General features: G+C 42.3%; 1 protein-coding gene and 1 long non-coding RNA gene across 3 annotated transcripts in view; both read left to right on the forward strand.

Annotated features, from left to right (window-relative positions):
• Positions 1 to 18,457, forward strand: part of LOC111252659 (irregular chiasm C-roughest protein-like) — a 160,561-nt gene extending 142,104 nt beyond the window's left edge. The window contains exons 13-16 of one of the 2 annotated variants that reach the window (XM_022810904.2): positions 3,623 to 3,745; positions 12,004 to 12,287; positions 13,207 to 13,443; positions 15,963 to 18,457. In XM_022810904.2, the coding sequence (XP_022666639.1) occupies positions 3,623 to 3,745; positions 12,004 to 12,287; positions 13,207 to 13,443; positions 15,963 to 16,028 (710 nt within the window). In that variant the 3' untranslated portion in view covers positions 16,029 to 18,457. The remainder of the gene's footprint in view (positions 1 to 3,622; positions 3,746 to 12,003; positions 12,288 to 13,206; positions 13,444 to 15,962) is intronic. The other variant, XM_022810905.2, reaches the window with a different exon arrangement.
• On the forward strand, positions 3,752 to 11,640 carry LOC147755127 (uncharacterized). Its single transcript, XR_015329713.1, has 2 exons — positions 3,752 to 7,504; positions 8,582 to 11,640. It is a non-coding gene; the product is annotated as an uncharacterized LOC147755127 (long non-coding RNA).
• Positions 18,458 to 26,174: the final 7,717 nt, after the last annotated feature.

The raw sequence follows: 26,174 nt of genomic DNA on the forward strand, positions 1-26,174 counted from the left end.
ACTATTTATATACACTTACTTAGTACGGCGGAGTGTAGACGAGCGCAATTTATCTCAGTGAAGTAGTGTATATGTTAGCTATTTGTTCACTGCTGCCCTGGCTAGGACTTCTTTGCCAAAATAGCTGAGAGAACTGGTTTATTTTGCCTGATGAAATGAAATAGTTGCAAAGGCAAACTGCCACACACGAAAGACTTCGTACAGTCTTAGCAGAGTTTTCTTAACGCATAGGATAGTGGCTGCAGCTATTTTCAGGATTACTAAGGACGTTTGTGCCACATTGCCGATTCCTGCATCGTCGTTTCCATGTCGTGTCCTATGCATAGTTCGTCGTTCTGTACGAGCGATGCCGCGTTTAGACGTTTTGCTTGGATCTCGGCCGTCGATCTTTCGTGGCAGGCGGATACTGAGAGCGGGCGCGGCTTCAACGAGGTGGGCCACCACGCCCTCTGCCGTTTCTCTGTCTGGCGTTGCTTCCGTGCTCGTTCGTGGCGTTTCCGCAAGCCACGCGTTAACTTCAGTTCAGTTTTCTGAATTTATAAGTAAAATTTCGAATTAATTGTCACCGAGCAAGTGAAGTGACTTGGCGGAAACGAGTAGTACTTCTAACCAAATCGTCTGCTATTTAAAAAACCAAATTACGCTCAACTTACCTTCCCTTTCCAAGGGCGCCAGTTTCCAACTCGCCCCGAGGGCGCTAGCTCAGTTTATGCCATATAGCCAATGCTGAAAGGAAGCGGGCGTCTCTCTCAAAAAAGGAATACCTATCTCCTATTTGTCATCGTAAATTAAATGCTAACCCTTCTGTTGTGCTCCGTAGAGTTGCAAGGCAAATCAGGATTGAGTACTAGATGGGTAGGAACTATTCGAATAGCTGCGCTTTGCTTGACATTATAATGGTCATTCTCGGATCTCATTATTTATGTGCGACATATGCACAATAGATATGGTTATTCTAACTTAATGGAATGTAACGACATCGTGGTATAGCTCTCGTGTTTGCCTTCTGTTGAGTCTTACATCGTTCTCCGGTTTGAGTAATTCCTATGCTATGCAAATAGGGTGTGAACCAGCAGATACTTTGATGTCCTTAAAATCCTAAAAGGGTATCAATCGTGTCTCGGTACATATATATATATATATATATAGCTATGCTTAGCTACATCATATTGAAAGTAAGGATACCCTTTAAGCCAGAAGATTTGGAACAAGGACTTCCCTTTCTATGCATATCGGCTGCGATTCTCATTCTCAGAGTTGATAGTAGATATCTTGCACAGTTATATATGCTTCCTGATCTAATAGGCGTTCTAATAATCGTAGAGTCGGTACGCATATAACTATAAAATGTTTAGTTTTTTTTTTTTCGACAACTTCGCTACGATACTGTAAAGGAGTTGTAAGCTACATTTACTCATCATAAGAATAGTACTGCTACTAAAATTTTACACACATATGTAGAGTATAAACAACCTCCATCACGGGCAGCGATAGAGAGAAGGGGTAGTCACAGACGATGATAATGACGATACGTGTAGATATGGCCGGCCCATTGCGGTCTGGCATGGCACGTCCATATAATCAGGTCGAGGCATACTTTGACCGGTTTTTATTGAGCGTATTGGGGAAAAGGCAATCGTTGATTGGCCGACCATCGGGTCGGAACTCGAAACTTTGTCCCAGAACCAACATATCGTGTAAATTTCTACAATTGATAGCACTAGTAGTCGAGCAACTCTTAGAATTCCCGTTGCCTGCTTGACAGTGCAGTAGCGAATGATCTCCACACCGTTACCTCTGCCGCAATACTTGAAACGATTTCGCCGTATTGCTCTCCGCATTACCATTCCTATAACGCCTGACCTCAATCTACAAACGTACCGCAAAGAGGCAAAATTTGAAAAGCACTCCTACTGCAAGGTGCCTATGAGCATTCTTTTTTCTGATCTAAAGTACGCCTCCTTTTTCAATCTCATCATTTGAATTTAGGGCAAGGATAGAAATAAGGCCTTTTGTAGAACATCCAACTGCAACTTCTGACAACAGTCTGCTTAAAAAACCGCCCATGAATTAGTTCTGTTTCGATTTGATGGTTTTACGGTAGCCGGTTTTACAAACTATAAGTAACTATTCCTATTTCAAGTGTTGGCCCTGTGATATTTTGTGAACCGTGCTATTCGATATATGCGATTCCGGTGTTAACAAGTAAAACGGCAGAGGCCGGAAAGGAAAAGGATGTCGTACGGAGCTCCTTCTGATTAAGTTTCTGCCACGGCAAAACCGAACTGGGAAGGTAAAATCTAGTCGAGGAAAACGTGAACAGGCACGAGGATGAACAAGCAGCAAATGGAAGTCCGGCTCGAGCTGGAGCATCGGGACGTCTGAAAGCGGGTCCAGAAAAGAAGTCCTGGAGCAAGGTCGAGTTCGAGAAATAACCCTTGGGTCGGGTCGAGAAAGGGGTTAAACGCGACAAATTCATCTTTCTTCCACCTATGTCTTCGCTGCCATCGAGCAAAGAAGTAAATCAATTTGCACGAAAAACTCAGGTTGCAAGCCTTGGAAAGGGCCGAGAGCAAGAACGAGATAGCAGAAAGGCCACTCAGGTTCTTTACCTCGTGTTCGGAGCTCTGCACCCATGTCCAAAGCTTTCACGGGCTTTCGTTTTTCTTAGCTGTATGTAGACGCTCGATGTCGATTTGCCCGAGTCACTCCTTCGGGGTCGTCGATTATCTCACTTTCTTTCCAGAGTCAATATCTTGAACAAAGGGGTAATTGCTAAGGAGCGAACGTAACAGTCGCGTGACAACCGAAACATTGTTAAAGTGGTCGAAACTCATAACTTCGTAACACAGGATTTTCAATATCCAACTGTAAAAGGGAAACCGTCGCAACGATAACGGATAGTAAGGTGCAAGATAAGAAACGGCGCAGTCTGGGTGTTTTATATACACCCTTTTGAGTGTGTTACCATGGTGACCACAAAGATGCAGCTATCACTGGTGCAGATTTTAGTCGTTCTATCATATTCTTACTGTACCGTTTCATAGGTATCCTATGATAAAATTATAATAACCCTAGCAATATCCGTATGAAGTAATAGCAAACAGATTAGGTACCGCATGTAAAAGCAGATTATAGACACGCCTTGACAGATATGCATACGTGTACCTATTTGGTTTTCGTAATGTTTTTAGCAGAGTTGTTGAGAGTTTACCAGGATTGACACTTCTCTAGTGCTACTTTTGTAGTGATAGGATTAACAGGTCCAGTAGGCTGTCCGTGGTCTATGGCCCAAGAACAGCCTAGAAAAGCCTTCAACGGTCTCAATGATCACATTAGGACGTTATCATTCAAACAGAGTCGACAAATGCACGTGCCATATTTCATCAACGCGTACTAAGACGTATTCAGCGGCATGGTAAATAATCAGAGTCATTGTGGCGGTAGCATTTACATCAAAAACTCAATAAGTAGCGATTTGGGGTTGCAGGTCTGCATGTGGACACACGGCATAAGTGTAACCTTTTTGTGAATAAAGAAAAAAAGCTTTTATTATCGATGTATATTTAAGCAACTATGACCACTTTCAATTTAAGCATGACCGTGTCTTTTTTTTTTACAGAGCCAGTATCAATGAGCCTCGTGATGGCTGTCACCGCGGGCGGAGTGGCTTTCCTGCTCCTCTTCCTAACCATATTGGTCTACCTCATTCGCTCGGAAAAGATGTGCTTCAGCCGAAAGTATAGTAAGTAAATGTGGCCTAATAAGTGTATTATCGCAGGACAAGAGTACAGTAGGACGCTAGCACGTCTTTAGTCCTGTTCCCTGGATCGGTTTCATACCTACAGATTTCATCAGCAAAATTTGCTACGCCAATATACAATGATATGACATTGCATCTTTTTGTTGGTTTTCTGGTAAATAATCATTAGTATGTTTCAATGGAACAGAGTGAGGATTGTTTTCTGTAAATAATTCGTCGTGCTGCTCCGCTAGCCTGGATTTGTGTTCGGTGCGTAAGAAGTAAGCATGACCTAAAGGTCACGAATGCCCGTAACATTAGGTAGGCTTCGCGACACCACAGAGAGACACACAATTAAGAAATATAATAAATACCATTAGAATGAATCGATATCACTACGAATATTTACTCTGACCGTTGCGTTAATTGACCCTGCTAAGGTCCTATTAGCGGTTTTCGATCGTTAACAACGGTTTCCTTAGTTTAGTAGCCGCGCTATTCATCTATTTACGAAGGTCGCGGTTGGCTAACGTAGGATACTTGATAATTTATATGTTAGTGCTCTGTATTGTGATAGCTGTCGATTGCGCGTGTTTTCGGCGTAAAGCATCTATCATAGCCCGGTAGTAGAATCTTTGATTTGTGTTACTTTGTAGAAGATACGTTTCGAAGTTAGATATCGACTGTAAAGCTTGGAGTCTACTTGCAGCCTATTTGTGAACGCTTGCGTGCACCGCTTTGCGCGTCGTTCATCAAAAGTAGCTCGAGTTGCCCCGGCATTGTGTGCGAAAGAAAAAATATTCCAACTACTTTAAGGCGAACAGCTTTCTCAGAAACAAGCTGGTGCAAAGTTCCTCGAAATGTTTAAATTAGAGGAATCTACGTTTTATTTATTGTTTAGGTGCTGCCATTTATCAAATACCACAAGAGTAATACTAAAGCTTTATTAATTTCGCTGTGATTCATCAATTCAGATATGTTTTTTTTTTTTACTCTTTACTTGTCCTAACTTCTACACAGATGGATTATATTCCATTGCAAATGATTCACGTCCTAGTCGTCCCACTGCACAATGAAGCCGTCTTCGGTTTCTGTCGTAAAGCGCGCCTTTCCAAATCGTTCTTGCAAAGCAAACATTAGGACCCTAACGATTATTTTTTTTTTTACGATATTTACATTTTAAATAGCATTAACGTTGCAAACGTCTGGTCGTCGGAACGTTTTTCCATTACTCTGGAAGCTAGATTTTGAGATAGCATCTGATTTTTGATGGTATAAGAGAAAGCGAATGTAGGAGGGTGGACCAAACATTAAAAACGCCGTCTAGTTACTTCTGTATTTGGCTCTACAAGCTCTAGAATAACTAAGAATCTACTTTTTGAGGAGCCGTATAATAATATAAGATAAATTTGACTCTGCTACTTTATTACGAAGGGGACAGATATAAGGTCCTAGACAAAATTCTTCGTTTTTCCGTGGTGACCAACTTTGATTTTCGTCTAGACAGGTAGCATTCGAAAAGATGTATAACTTTGATATTGAACTACCTACTTAACTTTGAGCGTTCGCCATAATAGGAAAAAGTTCAGATTTGGCATATTACAAGGGTTAGCATTTAGGGAACTGTGCATTTAGGACATCTATACGATAAGCCTTTTTGTTACTAAGGATCGAATAAATATATCGGAGCATTTGGGTTTATGTGGCTTTCTTGTCAAACAGGGTCCACTCAGCACTACAATTTTAATTTCCACATTATATTTTATTAGCTTTGTCGAACAGTCCTACATAGTTTACAGCTTACCACAAGTATTGACGACGACATATCTTTAAGCTATCATCGATAACTCCGTTTAACACTGAAGAGTTATGTAATGTACGTCTTAAAAACGCGTGAAGCTTTCAAGAGCCATATAGTATTTTACAATGACGACAATAGCTGTCTATAATCTCAAGTGCGGCCCACATTATGACTAGTCGTTAACTAGGAACTGTCACAATAGGGGTGGACATAACATTGCTTGTACGAATGCAAACCTATGTATGTATGTTGAAAGTCATTGCTTATTTATAAAATGATTGAATAAATATACGTATCTCGTATCTTGCTTAGTATCGCCTATTATATGTACCCGTTAAAATTGAGCTGCATGTTTACGTTGATCCTACCCGACTCTGCGTTGAATTTTACTACACTCTAATATGGATTTTACGCGCATTTGCGTCTATTTCAACCTTTGCTAGTCATAAGTTTCTTGAGCTGTCAACAAAACCTGATCCAGGTGTCTCTGATTTATAATCATGTCATTTGTTAACTATATGTTATATGAGAGTTACTGTTGAACGCTAAAGTTATGTCTTCATTCTTTTTCTAAGGCTAGTTAAAGTATAGTAATAGTAGAATTCAATACATGCCCGATCTTATTCAATACGAGGCGTTAGACTAAGAAAGAACTAAATCCATCATATTACTGCAGAAATGACACATATCATATCATATAGATATTTCTTATGGACAAATAGTACGTATCCTGGGTAGACTCTAACTCCCCGTATGGCACAAAAAAGGGAAACTTTCCCATTTGACTTATATTTATTCAGCTAGTTTTTCCACAATGTCTAACTCTGAATTAAACAATCATATAGCTGCAGCTGTTAGCATGATGAAGATTGGTCATATTTGTGGTGACAATTCATTGTCGACACATTTAGTTGTCTGTGCTTTTGATGAGCCCTGAACGCTAGTTAGACTTCTAAACTAAGACGCCAATAATAAATGAAGTGTAGCCCTATCATCTGGGGTACGAGCTTCTGTGAAGTTTCCTCGGTGGCAAAAAAGTTCCAGAATTTTTCTAGTGGGTTCGCTTGTTGGTCATCTATTATTAGATTCAGATGTTCGGTTTAAGCGAATTTGTGTTTGTTGTGTGCGTTAATCATATCACCAATGCCGACGATGGCCAGTCGGCATGCTCTGAGACTTGGTAGGCGTATCAGAGCTTTTTGTACAATTTGATCCGACATCTTTTTCAATACCTTGCAGCACACGTGCTCGATCATTAATAACGACTTCGAGTGCATTTGTTAATTGGCCGCGTCACATTATCGAAATCATTTAATGGGTCTGTTTATCGTCATCTCATAGGGCACAATTTCGAATTCTAAATTAATCCAATGACAGTCTGATACAGCGGTCGGCCTTCCTTAATGGTGACGTCCCAACGATTTGGTCGCTGTCAGTGCGCCTGTACATATCTCAGCCCGGTATCGAATATTGTCGACGACACGTTACTGCGATCTGCGAAACTACCGTCTATCCCTAGGGTTAAATAAGCTACGTGGATCGACCGTCGTGCATCGCCCAAACGTCTCTACTTGCTTAGATTAAGTTATCCGATTTAGGTAGATTGGCAAAACTTAACTACATTTTGACCGCCGTATTGGTTCTACCCGTGGCCTCAGTAAAGGTCAAAATTAGGAACAGTCCATGCAGCGAATTAGCGAAGCATGCAATATGGTTTTTTTTTTTCTTTGTGCTAAATATTACTGTCCCGGAGATGACGGAGACAGCCACGCGACTCTGTGATGTAATTCCATTTTCTTTATGCATGCAATCATTATCAATGCTTGTTTACTTTACAGTCTCGATCGGATTTGATACTTCTGTTGCCTGTCTCTCTTTTTTAGCAGAAACAAATGTAGCTTTTTTTCGTTTGTCCACCTTCGGCCCACAATACAAGCCCATCCTGGTTTAATCCTCTCATGGTAAGTTTGACCCCAACAAAGATGCTGGCAAGATGTAACGGTCCTTTATCGTTTACGTCTCACAGGTTATAGCGAACTTGTTACCCTGCATTGCTAATATTTAATGTTTTATAACAATATTAATAATAACAACTATGGTTATTATTATTATCATTGCTATTGTTTAAACTAACTGCTATCGTTTCAATGACCCTACCCCTGGTCACTTTGCGGCTACTGCTGTCAAAACCAGTCACATCATTATTTGTCTTTATCACTTCTGCTCAACGTTTTATTTTTATATCCCAACCCTAACTGTATTGTGCCTGATGTGTACGTGTGCCTAGATGCTGAGCCTACCTCCCAGTTTTGCTCTTAAAATCACCAACGTTTCGCTAATTACCATACAATATTGCGACCAAGAAGTACATGTGATCGGTAGCATATCATAGGTGATAGGGAAAGATGACAATAGAACTTGTATAGAAATTTTCACCTAAATACTGAGCGATATTTTAAGTCAATCTTCCGACATGAACCCTTTACGGAATGATGTTAAAAGACATAATTACGCTTGTGTAACTTGACGTACGCTGTGTTTCAAGCCCAGTCAGTGACCGTTTTTTAGATGAATCCTCGAACGGGCGTAAACGTAGGGTAACCATTAAAAGCTAGTTTTTCATAGATTTTTTAAAATCATATTCTCCTGTGTATAGCCTTACCCATCGTGGTAGTTCTTCGGTGAACGACTTTTCTCGGCTAAACTTCTTGAGTCGTCCCATTTCCTCTGTGATAATTTCGTTTTCTATTTGTGCTCATTAGTTCGACCCTATCCTAAATCCATACTGCAATGTACTAATTGAATTTTACTGCATCGCTCGTTCATACACACATTATGCCTTTAACAGTCGCACTTATTTCCGCTAATGTAGACGGCAAATTTCACAATTAGCAAAGGCAACGATATTGTCTTTCGCGCAATGCCGCATTATTTTTTATGGATAATAAGAACTAGTTCTCGGTTTAATAAGCTGCGTCAATAACAATGCAATTTTGTGTTGTTTCCGGTGGTCTCTTTCGCCCACTTGGACCTTTCAGGTGTAAATTCTAAAGGCAAAATGATCCAATCAGCGCTGCCTGCCGGTACGGACTACAAAATGCCTATGCCGAACTGCTTGTGATATCCGACCCTGGACTCGATGCGGTCGGGTCAGCTCTACGAAGATGATGAATGGGTAATCGTGACATTAAAGCGACCCCGAGTTTTCCTCGACGAGACAGATCCACTCGGCCGCGGGGGTCCTGCTACCAGGGTGCAGTTGGCCTGAACCAGATGCGCTTCGCCCATATTGCCTCTCTCTCTCTCCCTCCCTCTCTCTCTTTCCAAGAAAATATTCCTTGCCAACCAGTCGTATTGGTGCCATTCCAACCAAAGTGTGTGCAAGTGTTAAAGGTTCCATTGTTGTTGTTGTTGTTGCTGCTGCTGCTGCTGCTGCTGCTGCTGCTGCTGCTGCTGCCCAGATAGGGAGGGCCTTGAATGGCTCCGAATGTTAGACAGCAATGGCCCTATGGACTATAAACCTGACCCAGGTCATCGTCAAATCATTCCATGAACTAACATTCTAACTGATGTCGATGAAAGCTCATCATTTGCGAAACCTGCCCTGCTTGGCTCTCCAGTCGATTTAACTAGAGATGTTCTAGTGGGGTCTTGCACTTATACCAGTCTAACGAATGTGGTTACCCATATGGGCAAGATATTCCTTGCACTATTAAGCAGTAATAGGGAAACACCTTATAGGTGCAAAAACAAGCGGAGCAGAACGTTAAATACATCAAAACCTAACGAGTGTAGTTAAGAAATAGAATAAGATAGCTGGCGGGTATGTGGAATCGAGGGATGGAATGGAAGGCGAGTTGATGATTAAATTGAAGTAAAACCGGATCGTTTAGAGGCTGTCCGTTACTTCGCATGTCCGTAAGCGGAGACTATCTATAGACGAATGAATGTAATATAAGATGCACTATACGTACTTATTGTACGTGCGATATTTGGTTCGTTTGTTTGTGTACGTGAGAAAGGGCGTAAGTGGCCGAGCTACACGTGACTACTGGTATCAGCGCCGCGGACGGCGGCTCGTGACGATCAAAGGCTGTCGTGGCGTTGGCGAGCTGTTGTCGCTGACTGAGCAGACTGACGTCCCCTTTGTTATCGCGCTTTTGCGTCACTGTGTAAAGTACCAATAGTGTAGTATAAGAAAAAGGGCGGAGTAGGGTTGCCGGAAGGACCTATGGTGCGATACAAAGACAAGTGGTAGTTCTTCCGAGTGGTGACAACGCGGAGTTGGTGTTGATCGAGCCGACAAGCCATCGGCTATTTGTTTCGTTGTCTCGCGTTGCCACTACTACTGCTGTTGCTGTTGGGGCCATTGGTCGAAGTCATATAATGTGGAGCTTCGATCATGCGCAGAAACTGGGCCCGTCGCGGATGTCAGTGTCAGAAACACAACTCGTTTTGTCGGGAACGGGCGAAAGATGTTACAGTTCCCATAGTTCCTAATGCTGCTATTGCAGCTGTTGCTGGCTTTGCGGGCATCACTATCACAGTTGTTGCTGTTATGATTGCTCTATTTCTGCCATTCTCGTATCGTAGCATCTACGAGTATACGAGACAACGTCCGAAAACGATGATAGTGATGGCGGCGGGGGCGGCATCAGAAGAACGCGCGAACAGAGGCGCGGTAGCTGGTATGTATGATACGTCCGTCTGGGAATGAGAGACGCAAAGGACGAGATAGAGAGAAAGAGAGTACGTGCACAGCGGGAACGACGTGGTCGTGCTTCCCGGGCCTCAAATAAATGTACATACGTGAAAAGTAAGGGATCCGAGGGCTTGGTAAGGAACGGGGTGAAGCGGGGTGCTTGAGCCGGAGCGTTGGTGGTACCGGTTAGGGGGGCTGCTTTCGATAATGCCAATACCATACACGACAACGACGACGACGACGATGACGACGACGACGAGGAGAAATACAAGAAGACAAAAAAAAAGCCGACAATGAGCACGTTGGTAAAGAAGGCGGACAATGACAAAGGCAAAAGGAAGCAGTGAAAAGGGTCTGCTCCCGTCTCAGCAATGACGACAACATTAACAACAACCACATTACCCAAAAATCTTATATCCCATCTAACAATGGCGCTTTTCTACAATTTGCATTTCGTGAGTGGCCCTTGTGCCGTTGTGAACATAAATTGGGCTATCTCATGCAAGAATCTGCTTAGTAATTATTTATGTATTTTAGAAAAATTTACGAAACTTGAACAGAAAGTTCACCACCTCCTTTTGTGCGTGCGTGTTTTTCTGTGAATATGTGTGACCATAAGTTGCTAATGCTATACACAATACACACGTTAGACTGTACACTGAGCTACGGGTATTGTGTATATACGTACATACAGTATCTCTATACAATGTCGTTAATGATGAACCTCTGTAACACTCACAGTATTATCATAACAAGTACTCTTGTTGATGATTTTTGCATGTATATATATATATATATATATATATATATATATATATATATATTATAATAAGAAATTATGACATTATATTATTATTTGTATAAAAATATAAACTGTTAATATCGAATTTGCCCTCTGATACTTATATTGGGTTCATATATTGTTGCGTCGGATGGAGCGGTTACGTCAAAGGGAAGAAGACGTCTACGCTTGCTAGATCTGCGAAATGTTTTTGTTAGATGATTACGTTCTTAATAGTAGGTCATTTGACTCATGACACCTGGCTCCATTAATGAGATGACCCAATCAATGATGCAACCCCAACAGAATATGGAACGATATACTAAAGTGTTTCTGCTCCATATATATATATATATATATATATGTCTATATATATATATACACACACACAGATATTCAGGTAGCGGTGAAATTATAAAAAATCGCGCGCGACAATGTGTAATATATTGAGAGATAATGAAAGTCATTTTGTAGATACAAGAATAGATATTGTTATAAGCATTACTATTATTAACTAATACATTATAGTAAAAAAAAAGTATTATCATTATTACGGTAATGAGAATAATAATTACCTTATTGTTAGTATTGATCAATAAAATATTTGCTTTCTATATGCGGTTGTGGTTCTCATTTTGTGTTATCTAGAATACCTTATGCTACATCAACCGTGAGTTTCTCATATACTCAGGGATTGAAAACGAGTGGAACGTATATGCTATTTAAACGACGTTTGTAGACGCTTCTAAATTTATGTGTGGGTCATCTATGTGTTCGTAAACGATACGGTTCAATAACTCAGATGGCCATCTATAGAAATGGAAATACTAGAAATAGATTCGGTCAAAATAGGCGTTCTCGATGCAAATATCAGTGTCTATGTCTATGTTCTTCGTCTGAGGCGCGTACATCGTGCAGATTTCGCATGGAAACAGCAATGAGAATTTAACATCACGTGCTTTAATTTCCGTTTGCAGACGCCACAGGAATGTTTAAGAATGACCCCAACAGCGACTCCGGTTCAGCATCGTCGGGTGAGCAGCCCTCCGGGGGTCACAACACCTCCCGGGACAAGCTCACGCCCAAGGAGTCGAAAAATGTTAAGGGCAACCAGTCGGCGGCCATTCCACCGGATGCACTCTACGCCGGCAGGAGCGGTCAGGTCAACGGTCAGGCCAACGGTCAGGCTCAGCAAGCGCCTTCGCTGGCCACGTCAGGAGTAGCAGGAGCCTACGATGGAAACTCTATTAAAGTGCCAGTGGTACGTACGACTTTATAGCTGCAGTAGGTGGCGAGAACTATGACGACAACTCCGCTAGAAAATTTTCTTTCTTGTAACAAAGAAAAACACATCCTTCCCTTGAGTGGTCAGTTTTTATAGCGAACACCAGACCGAAAGCAGCCTTTTCCTACTATTTAGTGTCCTACCAAAATAGCGTGGGTACACGGCCGAAGACCAGGTGGTAGCTGAGTATCGACATCGGCTGGCTGGTATGAACAAACCCCTTGGCCCATATTTTTTTCTATTAAACCGGGGCGTACGATGCACGTCTCTTTTTGGGCTGAAAACTAAAGAGGAAGAATTTCCTTTCCTGAATCGCGTGACAACCGCCCATCGTATTGGATCTCGTATACAAGTTTTTTGACAGGAAGAGCTGAGTGTAGAGGAAGAACTGACGGCGGGACATGTGATTAGAACCGGGTGCACTTTGAGATAGATACTTTTTCGCATTGTCTAGCCACCATCAGCTTCCCGGGGAAGCAGCCTCGATTGCTTTTTTTCTCAATAATTTCATCGTTTAAGGTTGAGGCGAATTTCCAATCGAAAAGATTTTTTCTGCGTTTGCAAGGCACGAAATAGGTCAAGACACATTATGAATTGTCCTCGCTTCTGCTCTTTATCTTTTTATCTTTGCATCGTCCTTAAGCGTCTGCCTTTGATTACTCGTCGGCTATAATGGTAGCCGGCGGCAAACAGACCAATTCGTCCCGACAACCGCTGCTGCAAAGCAAAAGCCTATCCAATGGTGTCAACATGTCTATCTACGCACCTTTAGATGCTAGCTCAGCAAGTTTCGCTGTGATTTACTTGCATATTTTCATCACTGTTCAGTGTTATTCTCTCAATTCTAACTGGGAGAGGATATTGCTTGTTTTTGGGTCGCCCCAATTATTTTCAGCTACCGAAACCTGATGTAACGATAAGTAAACGACCAGCTCTTCCGACTACGCAGCCACCGTCACACGGAGGTGCCCACGGCAGTGCCCACGGTGGCGCCCACAACGGCGGAGCGCAGCATCCAATCGGGGGTGGCGCCGGTGGCCAAGCTATTCAACCACCGCTGCTCTATGCATCGCTAGATTTGCCACAGCCCCCTAATGGGAGACTAAGATCTGATCGCACAGAATATGCCCAGGTAAAATGAACTAGGGCAAATTACGCTAATAAATATTTTCACAAAACTTCAGTTACACGTTATTGTGCGTTAACCACGATTGTCTCCAGTCTGAGAGTAGATAGACAAAGAAATCTGTCGCTGAAAACGAACTTTTCAATAGGTATTAATCGCGCGAGGAAAAACCTTAAAGGGTGGCACAGAAGTTAGCGTTCAAAGGAAAATAATTTATTCTGATTACACTTTAAGAATTAATATCTATTTTTTTAAGAATATGTCTACTCACTAATGGTCGCGTTACACGAATGTCCCATTATGACGTCGCTGTGTTTTTCGCCCCACGTTACTCTTGCGCGTTCTCCTTTTACTTGCTATTCTGTGTCGTTGGGCAACAGTTTCGTTTGCTGTTGTTGGTTCAGGCAGTCTATATTAGAGCAATTCTATTTGTTGCATGGTTTCTTCCTTTACTTGTTGTGAGCTGCGGAAGGCATTACGAAGCCATTCAACTACGCGTACAAATCTCGGCCTTCCGAGTCGCCAACAAATACAAGCTACTGTATATAATATAAGCTGCTTTACGTTTGCCAGGGGGTACTGCTACCGTCACCGTTGCTGTTGTCGTCGTGAATTCGAGTTGTTGTACAGTGATGCCTACCAGCAATAGAAGAAAAAACAGTCGCTGTAGCGGTACAAGGGGTGGTAGTTACCGCTGTACTATAGCGGACAGAACAAGTTGTCTTAGTGAGCGGGCAGCCTTTGAGTGTCGGTAGCGATAGCTGTGTTCTATAAACGCTGGCCGTACTAGCCGCAGTGGGAACAACTGCCTGGTTCGCATTGATGTTACTATAGAACGTAGCCCGGCACATCCAAACTGCAGGACCCCAGATAAGTTAGTGCTGTTGAAACGACGGTACCATCGACAGCAGCGGCGGCGGCAGCGGTGCCGCCTTTATTATGGCCATTTGCTCTGCGCGTTGAACCGCTACAGTGGGTTGCGTTACGTGTGTTGGTCTCGACGTAGCGCCGATGGCAGCATCGGTGGCCGCGGCAGCAGCAGACCCACTACTGGTGGCACTTTCATCTCGCTCGACTATTGGTCGTTGACCAGAGCCGTTGGCTAAACCTGTCGGGTAAAATATAAAGCCCAGATGGGCAGTAGGCATAGTCAGGGGCGCAAAGAGACAGGTTTGGGGTGAGGAGATGGGACTTTAGCTGGGGCTTGGCTTTCTGTTGCTACTAGCTACCTAGTCTTCTTCTTCTTCTTCTTCTTCTTCTTCTTTTTGCTATACCTCCTGTTCTAGCCAAAGAAGCCTTGACAGATCGAGGCCTCATACCGTGCACAGTCGGCTTGGCTGGATTCGGCTAGGGTAGACTGAGGTGCCTTACTTCTTCTACACGTTTTTCCTCAATCTATCCATTTTTCTCTCCAGCCTCTTGCGCGCGTTCGTTCATCCGCCCTGCTGGTCGACGGCCTTCACCTTCTAGGTGATCTGCCCAGTCGTCCCGGTGGGACTACTTCTAGGAGACGAGGCTTGCCTGCCTGTTTGCCCGCTATCTTCGTTCTCTTGCTCTCCCTACTGGTACTGCTAGGAGGTTCGTACGCCCATCGGTAGGTGGTCTACTGGTCGACTGAGGGTAACAGGAAAAGAGCTGAAGCTAGTGTAAATGGGTTAGCAGCTCCGCCAGCTTGGAAAGTGGCTAAGCCCCTCTGGGCTGCTGATGACCTCATCAGTTGACTGAACGCCGACCGTCTTACCTTTGGCTCTCAGCGGTTGTCCGGCGGTTGACCTAGCGACCAACCTCCTACGGCCAGCCCCCCTATTGTCACCCTACGCGCGCCCACGGTACTGTACCTTCAGCCAAAGCTAGTACGGTACGGCCGCCTTACCGAGCCCCTACGCTAGTCGTATTGACACCTAATGGCCCCAGAGAACACAAGACTCGAGAGGTCAGTGTAGGCAGGTCAATGGAAGGCGACAGAAAGCGGCTAGTGCGACAAACAGTCGATAGGGACTTCGGAATCAACCATCGTTGTCACGAACCACTGCTTCGCCAGCAGTAGCTCTCGGGAAGTGTTAGCAAACAGCCTCTTCTCGACCGCTCTTGTAGCAATGCTTTTCTGTCCTATTTATGTTACTCGTACATTTATTATTTCTGCGAAATGCCATCTACAACCTGCAATTATAGACAATGCTTCATATAGAAATGTGTAGCGATAGCTAGTTTATCTTTGGAGTGACCGGAAAAAAAAGTTTAAGTTCTTTGTCGTCTTTCAATAAAGGAGATTTCTAGCGAATATGGAAGCACACGTATGTACGTTTTATTTGGTTAATAATGCTGCTTTCATCACGCTTAGCTGTGACCGTACACAAAAAATTAGCTCAACTGAAATTTATATATTCACTGGTGTATACTTGTTGGTGTATGTACTGCAGTTCTTCACTGCTAGGACTAATCCTGTTGTAACTAATTAGCATTATATGTATGGTTCTATCTCTTATCAATTTCATATAATATGCCTTAAAATGTTATCATTTCAGGTACAGTTTCAAGGCCAAAGACCACCTCCTCCGAATGTGACTACCGTTAGCGTACAACAGTTCTAATCTGAATTGCCGGCGGACTCCGTGTACCTTTCCTGAGCGCCATTTGCGATATACAGATTGCGTCAGACCGTCATCGCATAGCGTTAAAATAGCCTGCTTGTCGATTCTTCAATTTCCTCGCATTCTGCCAAATCATCCCCTGTGCATCACCACCCACCTTACCCCATTTATATGTCCTTCAAAATGGCCAATGTTTAGAGCTCACGGCCGCCCTTACGAGAGCATCATTACAATGTAGAGCAAACGAAAAGCAGTAAGCAGTTGTGGTAGTTATCTCTAGCTTGGACGGGGGGATGGGGTAAGAGGTGATGTCGGTGGCAGTAACAGGATGGGTTATGAATTACGGACAGGAAAACGACGCCAGCCTGGGAGAATCAAAAAGGCAGATAAACATGTTTAGAACTGGGTAGAACATAAAAGGGTGTGATTCTCAAGGGTATCGTTGAAAAGGTTCGGTCGGGTGCCAGCGGTTCGAGAATGGTAACGTCCAAAAGAGGCTTTCAGTGCGAAAGGAGAAGTATACCGATATTACTGCTGCCTCTGTTGGAAGCATCGCGATAGTTGCGAGCGGTAACCAAAATAGTGAAATACTGCTAAACTAGCTGGAGTACTGCCGCCGTTGTTGTCCATACGTGGTGGTTTCAACGAAAGCATTTGTGCTCTATGATTTTCGAAAACATTATGGGACGATTCGAAATACTCCGTGCGCGGACAAGGAACAGGAGCGGTTGCTGCCGGAAGCCACAAACGGGAACGGCTCGACTAGTCACAAAAATGGTAATAAATAATGTCTTTTGGAAGGGTCTCCAAAATACGAAACTCTACAGAGATCAAACACTGATTTTACTTATAGAACCTTTTTGAATACACAAGTATCCGAAACCATATTACTATATAGGAGGAAATCTGTGCAGGCAAAGTCAGTCGTGCACGAGCACCCAAGAAGCTAGATCAAAGATAACGAATAGATCTTTAATGTCTAGACAATCTAAATACGAAAACCCTAACTCGCTACGATTTTCGGCGTATGCTAGTTTACCATATAGTAAAAGTGAAATAGGAATTTGTTTGGTATTGCCAACAATCAATTACGAGTATATTGGTATAATATCCATTCTAAATAGTCGGCCCGAATACTATTACGAGACCGAGTTCACGTACCGTCAATAAACTTCTAGTGTCCGAAGCAGTTAATAACTCTCAATGATCTAGTGTCCTACGTCGTGCAGAGAAAGTGGCCTAGGACCCTAGGACCCTAGGAGTGGCCCTAGGACCGGCGTCAGTTCCCAAAGCTTTACAGTCATAACCTCTAGCTTCAATCACTGCGTATCTAACCAGCAGCGGATTCATCTCGGCTCAGCCATCTTGTCGATAGCGTATGCCGCTGTCATAAAACAATATGGACAATTAAGACAACAGATGTTTATTCGAAATGGACTTAGTCATACGTACGGTACGACGGCAAATGATCATCGGTCGCAATGTAGCTGATTTGACAAGAAAAACATTATGGCCATTTCGTATTGAAATCTATGCAAGTGCTTTGCTGTTCAGAGAAGTCTAGCTGGGTAGGAGGACACACAGAGATCATTGATATAATTTTGCGTAAAACACACCATAAAAATGTAATAACGTCGACCGGAGGTGAGCGTCTACAGATGTGTTTATAGGGAAGGTTACTAACATATTCACTGGTTGTGACTTAGGTCGAAATTAGGGAAAACGTTCGGATATATATATATATATATATATATATATATATATATCCGGCCAGTATATCGATTTGAAACAATCATCGTCAGCGTTTTAAGAAACCTTATGGCCCAATGCTACGCCTATAGTTTTCAAATGTCTTTTACGATCTATCGCAGTGACAAAGGTATACTATAGCAACAAATACGATCCTGCACTGTACAGAAAGCTTAATATTGCAGTGTTTTTTTTTTGCCACGGCAATCCAGCCACAGTTGTATTTTGGCGATTATTATTATTAGCTGAAGTAATAGGCTGACAACAAAATCTTGGAGTAAAAAAATGGTTTATTGATTGTAGTATTATTAAGTAAAATTGTGCATAAGATATAACGGGGAAAAAAGCAAGCTAATCAGTATAATTGTACTGCTCCGTTTATTTATAATTATGCGATTTGTGTTGTTATGGACGACAGCGTAACGGTCGAACAGCCATGGACGCAAACATTTGCCCTCGACTGCAATACCCCACGTATACTGCCGCGTCAATTTAAACTAAAATATATCCAAGAAAGGCTGAACACAATTAGCGTACACATTTTTAACGCGTTTAGATGTACTTCAATGAGGTAAAATTTCGCCAGAGGCGCGAAGCCATCGATCAGATAGACGTCGTTCTCGAGATATTTATCATCATTAAATAATCATCAGAGAGATGTGAATTTAACATTAACTACATTCGCCGTGTAATTTATTTACTTTTCAAGATGGCTTGGACGGTCGGAAACCTGCATTATGCCATACGATAGATTGTAGTTTTTGCTTAAATTTCCAAAATAGGAAACCCAGTTATTATCCGTACTGTTTTACTGCGTTTCTAAACTGGCGGCCGCCGCGGTTTTGTTTCGACTTGATGTTGAAATAGTTCACAGTCTCTCAGTAACCGAGATCTTTCGTTCGTCAAAAGTCCGATTATCGATAAATTTTCCTGATAGGACATCATCGAAGGGCAAGACACCTATTCGGTCCGAACGTGTCCTGCTTGACCAGGCCAGCCAGTGGTATGTAGGTACAAATTTAGGTTTGGCTGATTCGGATTGGTACAGTCAGAAACGGACGGGTCGATTAGAGCCTGCTGTCAGTGTCTAACCTAGACGAAAACTTGTAAAGGTAAAAAAATGTGTTTTATATTGAGCGGATACAAGGGTGTGTTAACAACGAAATAAGTGTTCTCCAACGTTCGGCCTTGACTTATGAGATTTGGAAGGCACCAGAAACGGACGGAATAAAGTGGCCATCTTTGCGGGGTCGGTGGGACGGGTTGGCATTGCTCGCTACGACTAGCTACTGCCATCGGCGGTCTACCTCACCGCACAAAAATTGTTTGCGTTATTAGAAAATCGATGCATTTATTTGTCGTTTGCGGTCACGCCTACCCACGACGCCTTACGTTAATTAGGATCTTCGAGCTGTTATAAAGCATCTATAAAGTAGTTTAGTAGAAGGCAAGTTATCTTCAGGTAAATGAACTAGCGCTAATACCGAGGTTTTGAACGTAGCAGACATGCCAAGCGTATGACAGATGCAGACGGGACTATATTCAGATAAGGGTCAGCCTCGAAAACCTCCGATTTCATTGACAGCATTCGAGGCCAGCGTAGAGAAATGCCAATGCATAATTTTTGTCGCACGGGTCGATATTTATTTAGAAAAAAAAAAAGATGTGGTCATTGTTAATTATGGGTTACAACGAATTTCAACAACCGCCTTCTTCTAACAGAAGCCTCGTATAAGACTTTTTTTCTTTTCATCTATTAATATCATGCTTTTAGGGAAATGGGCTATGGGTCCTCTGAGTGACAGCTTTCTCTCGCCAAATTGCTATGAAAGCTAGCACTAGACATAGTAAGCTTCATCGGCGATCAATATACTGGTAAAAAAATCGACAGACATCTATCTAACCGGGCATGCATGGGGCGTCTTCAATAATTATTCATGACTAATTAATCCTTAAACAATCTTACGGATCTTGTAAAATGGGTCTCAACCGTACGCAAGCGTGGATTAAACATTCACGTATCCATATATTGATCACAATACGACGAAAAGCTAACGACGGCCTTACTCTAGAGTAACGTTAGTGTGAATAGGTATTTGATACCGACTGGAAAACAGTCGGTACCTATTTGTTCATTAAAAAAAAAAAGGACTAATTCATTGGCCTGAAATATTATTTGTATGTTACGTACAGATGATGAATAGTAATGAGACTTCTATGTTTTAATTAATTCCGATTGACAAATGTACTTAGACGAAGGTTGATTATGAAGCCGTGTAAATACAATTACGACAGACGAAAGTTATACAATGACGAGAAATAAAAATAAAGGAAAAAATAAAGAGTATTTTATTAAAAACAATGTCCACTGATTCGTCATATGGTAAGTACTTAAAACATTAACTGATCAGGAGAAACTTTATGTCGAACTTGAACAATTTTCATAAACGTGTTGCAATCAATCCTCAATCAAAATTACTGAATATATCTGTATCATCACAGAAACGTTCGCGCAACTTATGGCACGAAGCTATGTATTGATTCTGTTTAGGGTATCAGCGTCCCACTGCACCGAAGCTAGTTAGCTAAACTTGCGAGTTAATCTTATAAGATAATAAACTTGTAAGATAATCGTCTTTCGGGGGATCTGGATTCAGTGTGTTGGAGGTGCCCATTCACGGGGTAAGTTCTCGTTACGGGTAACTGATTGGAGTTCGCTGATTCGAAACAATTCAATTCACATGGTATTTTGGTCAGGCTGTTTGTGTAATATTGTAAACCGATTGCTTATAGCTCTATAAAATAATGATACAAAACGTCTTCCTACCGGTAAAAATACTTATTGACGGCCGCATTAGTAGTCTCCATTAAAAACGATAAAAACGCGTAAGAACATTCGTTACTACGAGATCTAAGGGAATTCGGCTTTTATTCAGGAAGCTTGAAAAATAATGAAAAATATTCAACATCTGGTGTGAGACGAAATGTGTCAGGCTATAAAACGTATTGGACCACCAACGCTGGTACCACGTTTATTGGGTCTACGATCAATGCAAGATAAGTCTGGGATGGTTACGGTCAGTATGTACGTATGTCAATAAAAATTGACCGTTCCAGCAAACCCGTGTATATTCAAAAGATAAAGTGACGAAAGACTATACTTATTTCCCTAGTTTTTTAATGTTCAAGTTAAATCTCAAGATACTCCCATATCTAGTTCTTATCGCATAGCCAGCCCTAGGATGATCTGGATGGTCGGATATGGTAAGGCCTCCGGACGAAAACTGCCGCTTGCTTCTAGGTTGTGGAACGCCTGGGTAAATAAATGAGAAGAATCGATACGCAGTGACGGCAAATGCGAAATCATCAGCCACAGCGGAAGCCGTTAGCTCGTTCCTTCGCTGATATTTGAACGATGGTCAAAATACGACGCAAACAATAATATTGTAAGCCTTTTTTTTTTTTTTTTTTTTAGACATTCGTTCTACGACACGTTTCATCGCCGTCGTATGAAAGGCTTCCAGAAAGAAATCTCACCGTACTCGAACGAACTTAATACACTGAACAATTGCAACATATATTTTGTATATTAGTGATGATTATATATGATATATTAGTGATTGTTGTACATATGTCACAATGGTACCATCATCCGCATGTGGAGCAGTAAATCACGATCAAGTTGTCGAATTGATCAATCATCCCGAGAACTTGTCCACATCGGCATTGTAGCAATAGAGTAAAGCTAAAAGCACGAAAAGCATCGAGTCGTCATAAAAATTATACACTTAGATATTAATATATTCGCTGTAAACACACAGTCGGCCTTAGGGATGTGACGATATAAAGACGGTTGTCGTTGGTATCCCCAAACCCCACTGACTGAGACGACGCATCGGAATATGTAAACATTCTAGACAACGACAGTAACTATCAGCGGTCAATCATAGTTGATCCTTCACATTGGGTTCGTTTTCTTTTGTAAGACACTACAGCAGCTCGAAAAATGCATGTTACGCACTGAATGTTTAGGTTCTCACCGTTCACCTGCGTCCTCCCTGCTGATGTCTGGTCTGGCGATGAAAGGGAAATTTTTCGATGCCTACAAATTCATCGCAAATGGTGGTTAGCGTTATCAACTCGGCATCTTCCTCAAACAGCTTCAGCTAAAAGCCTCCACCTGTCGATCTACGTGTCGCCTATTCCAACAAATTAGTGGTCGTTGAGCACGACTCGACGCCATACGCCAGTCATGAGGCTCACACAAACGATTTTGCCGATGGTTAACCAAGAAACCCACAACAAATTGAGTAAAATTCCGTCCGAACAGACCCCTTTTAAAACAAGAGTACAAATATAAGAAACGGTATGGTAGTGGCCATAGAACGGGACGAACACCAGCCTGCCAATCAGCACGGTCGTTGTCGTCGACGGCAGCAACATAGCTGCAGTTTTCGTGGAAATTTCCATAAAAAAATACGTGCACAATTGGATCTGCATCAATCGCATCATAGTCAACTGTCCCGGTGACAGTAGCAAGACGCGAGATGATCAATCAGCGAACGTCGATTGATTGAAGAATGGTTTTTCTCCTTCGGAAGCGTCGCGTTGGCCACTGTCGCTGCTCTGCAGCCGTTACCGATTGTGGCCACGACGGAAACGACGCTAATGCTGACGTTTTCTCTGATTGTTGGCATTGTTGTCAGTGGTTGGCAATGCCGCTAGTATTGCTACAACTATAACTGCCACGTTTATTGTTATTATGTCGCTGTAGAGAGCGATTCTATGTGTCATATAATTGTCCGGCCGATGTGTGCGCCCGCCTTGATACGGTGCGTACCGACAACACAAAAATAAATCCGTACATTCGGGATTGCCGTGTTCCGGGAGACCGTAAAAGTATGGGAAAAGAGGTAGTGGGAAACGGCGAAAGGCAAATGTTTTTTCGACAGGGGGCGATAGCAAGGAGATACGGGCGGCGTACTTGAACAGCTGCTCATAGAGCGGCATACAAAAAGGGAACGTATGAAACGTGTAGCGTAAATCAGACGGGCGTTCGCAGACACAACCAGGCTATCGCATGTGTGTCCACTGTGTTGTGAAGAACCCTAGAACTGTGATATAAAAACGAATTAAGTGTCGATTTTTACAACGGTGTAGAAAATTTCCGTCGAATAACACGATATTTTGTTGCCCATTCATAGATACTGATTGTTTTGAGACTGAGATACTGTCTGTGCTTTTCAGGTATATCTTTTCCAAGTCTTCGTTATATATATATATATGGTGACTGAGGAATACACTTTTCTGACGTGATTAGCTGAGACTTGGGATCTTCTCAACAAGGATTTCGTTTTTAACCTGATAGTTAATAGTGAAATACGATGTATGTAAGGAAGCTCTTTATTCCAAGTCACACGTGTGGGTCTTACAAATGGTTGTACCTGGTGGCAGACAGCATCGTTTGGTAGTAGGCGAAAGCCAGGCCCGTCAGTCCTGAAGAGTGAAGAGCTTTCTAACGGTGCATTACGTTTGTATAATACACAAATGAAACATTTGAGAAAAGAAGTAATGCGTGCAATAGCAGGCTTTCTTCTAACCTTCAAACACCTCCCCGCCTAAAAGTGACACCCGTAGTTTTCAACGACATCAAATGCTGATTTGCTAATTCACTTTGTTTTTGATCACTGAGCTTCTTTTTCTAACCGTTCGACCAGTGGACGCTTCTCATATATCTGTGATTGTTCGTAACGAGTGCTGACGTTACGTTTAACGTCAGCACTTGCCTTGGCAAAAGAACTTTTTTTGTTACATGTTAATTAATATCAAATAAATTGAATATACTGAACGAGTGATTCCACAGGCAGTCAGGCTTAATTAAACGGTTACGACTTTTTTTTGTCTATAAACAACCGTTAGCTTTATGACTGTGCAATTTCACCACAACGTTCTTTGTTGTGCCGACAAAAGAGGTCTTTTACGTAACTACGAAGGCGTCCTGTTCGTTTAACGGAACGTAACCATTACAATGGGTCTCTTTTTCTATTTTGTCCTGCGTCGCTAGAAAGCATTTCGTGACGCCACAAACTTTGAAAGTAAAGTCCTCAAGATCTTGCATAGATTAAGGAAAGCGATGATGAAACGCTGTTGGACATTTTTTTTTCCCTTTGTTCTTATCGAAACCTAAATCGTTCGACTACATTTTCCGCTCGTCTATGATCATAATTTAACTATATCGTAGAAAGGGCGCAAAGCGGTATTGTGCTCTATTAATAACTGCAAACAGATTGCAAAGTCGAGTATCCATGTAGTAGAGGTCGAAATTCAAGGCAGTAATTTATCATCTAGGTTGACTAATACGTAATGAACTCAATTTATATCGGCAGCGCCAAATGGGCTCGGTGTTTGAACTGGGCGTGGCTGCCTTCCAGTTCAAATCGCGGAAAGCCCCCACTGGAAGTTCAGTCGGCTTCTATCAGCAAATAGGACCACGTTCGCCATTTTCTTCTATGTCATCACTAAAGTGTAACGACTATTTCATTTTTCTATCAACACCTGGACAACATCTTTGGTGCCCTCAAGGTAAGTGATAAGGCTCACCGTCCTGTGTCGTGCTCCTGTCGAAAATTCAAATCTTCAACATCCTACAAAGGAACTGATGATGGATTTAAGCTCGATTCTAAACACAAGACAGTATGTTGAAACGACGTCACAACCTGACAAGCTACAAATACAGGCTACGTATGAATGATCGACTGAATCACTAAGTTTGTTAAAATAAAGTGTTTTTACATTAAAAGAAAAACAGGGAAGAAATATACAGCTTAAAAACGACAGTTATTGATTGACACGTCTTGAGGCATGTTTTATGGGAGGTTAGATCAGCAGAACCAGCAGTTTTACCGAGAGTAGTTCATCTACAGAGTACCGTAGATTTTTTCTGTGGAAGGTACTGTTTTGTCATTCACACGAGAACAACCGTCGAAATGTTCGGAAAGTTTTTCGCGCAGTATCAAGTTAATACATTTTGCTCATTTGACCAAAACGGTATAATGCTAGGATATATATTTTTCGCATTTAGGACCAAACCAATGCTTGCACTATAGATTATACGTCAAGGTACTACTCCCCATTCTTCGGTTTGCTATTGAGCCAGGCTGCCCAGTGATCGAACCCGCGTGTAGCAAGAAGTACGATACGGATCACACGGTTGCCAACACCAAAATGCAGTGTTCGTTTACTGTGCCTAGGCGATTGTTCTTCCGTTTGACAAAATTCGGTATTGAGCTCAGCGAATCTTTGATTCCATTTACCCAGGAGTACTAAACCTAATGATGGGTAAAAACTATGATGGATTTCACAGTAGACAGTAGCATTGCCACCAGAAACTAGATAAGCCTGTTACAGGCGCATTGTCTGGTGCAATTCTAAGGCTCCTCTGAAGAGCGAGATTTTTGTTCTGGAAAATCACCTATATCAAGCTCACTTCTTTAACGCCAAATGGTGCGATCTTCATTTCGTCGACCTCGAAAGGCAGGTCAGGGAGCAAGCAGTTAGGGCTAGGTATTACGATTCCGCATCTTTCTGTAATATTTTGCAGAATATTGGGCTGCGGTACAAGATCAGGTACCCTAGGTAGGTAAAACGTTTAATATAGTAGATAGCGTATGTCAAAAGCGCACTTTTGCTACCTCTTCTAATTGCCTTAATGTTGGTTTAGTTGATAATCAGTCCTTATTCCGAGCCAGTGGAATGTAGCCTAAGCCAGGCTAGGGCCTGCTGCACATGAAACTGTCCCGTCAATCACTAGATCGTCTGCATAGAGAAGAATCCTTATTACATTTCTGTACCCACGAATCTTCACCGAAAGAGCCTTAAGTGATGCCGAGAATGCTTATTTATTATGGCGAGGGTGGCCTAGAATGCTTATTCAAATAAGCATTCTAGGCCACACCTGTAATCTGGGGAAACGCTGGCAGTTCTGAGACTCCATCATCGATTTTAATCCTGTTATCGTGAAGTATCGCTGCTATTAAATTAAGGACATACACGAAGATTCGGCGTTGGCAAGGATGCTTAAGACTAAATTTTCTGGGGCGGAGTCGAAGCCAGCTTTCAAGCCTACAAACACTGCGTAGATCGATTTTTAAAGGTTATTTAGATTTTTTTGATATCAGTGGGTATAATCTTGCGCGCCGTTTCGGTCGAATGTTCCTTGTGAATACGACTTGCTTTTTGGATATCGCACTAACACTCTTCAGGGACACGTATAGCTTCCTTCTCAGCAGATACGAGAAAGTGTGCGTGCGAAAAAGCGTTTGATATGAATTTTAGTTTATTTTTTTATACATAGCAGACGATTGTAGCACGGCGTCGGTTGGCTTAAATCGCTTTTAC

Source organism: Varroa destructor, unplaced genomic scaffold, assembly GCF_002443255.2.
Source record: "Varroa destructor unplaced genomic scaffold, Vdes_3.0 BEIS01000006.1, whole genome shotgun sequence".
NCBI lineage: Eukaryota > Metazoa > Arthropoda > Arachnida > Mesostigmata > Varroidae > Varroa > Varroa destructor.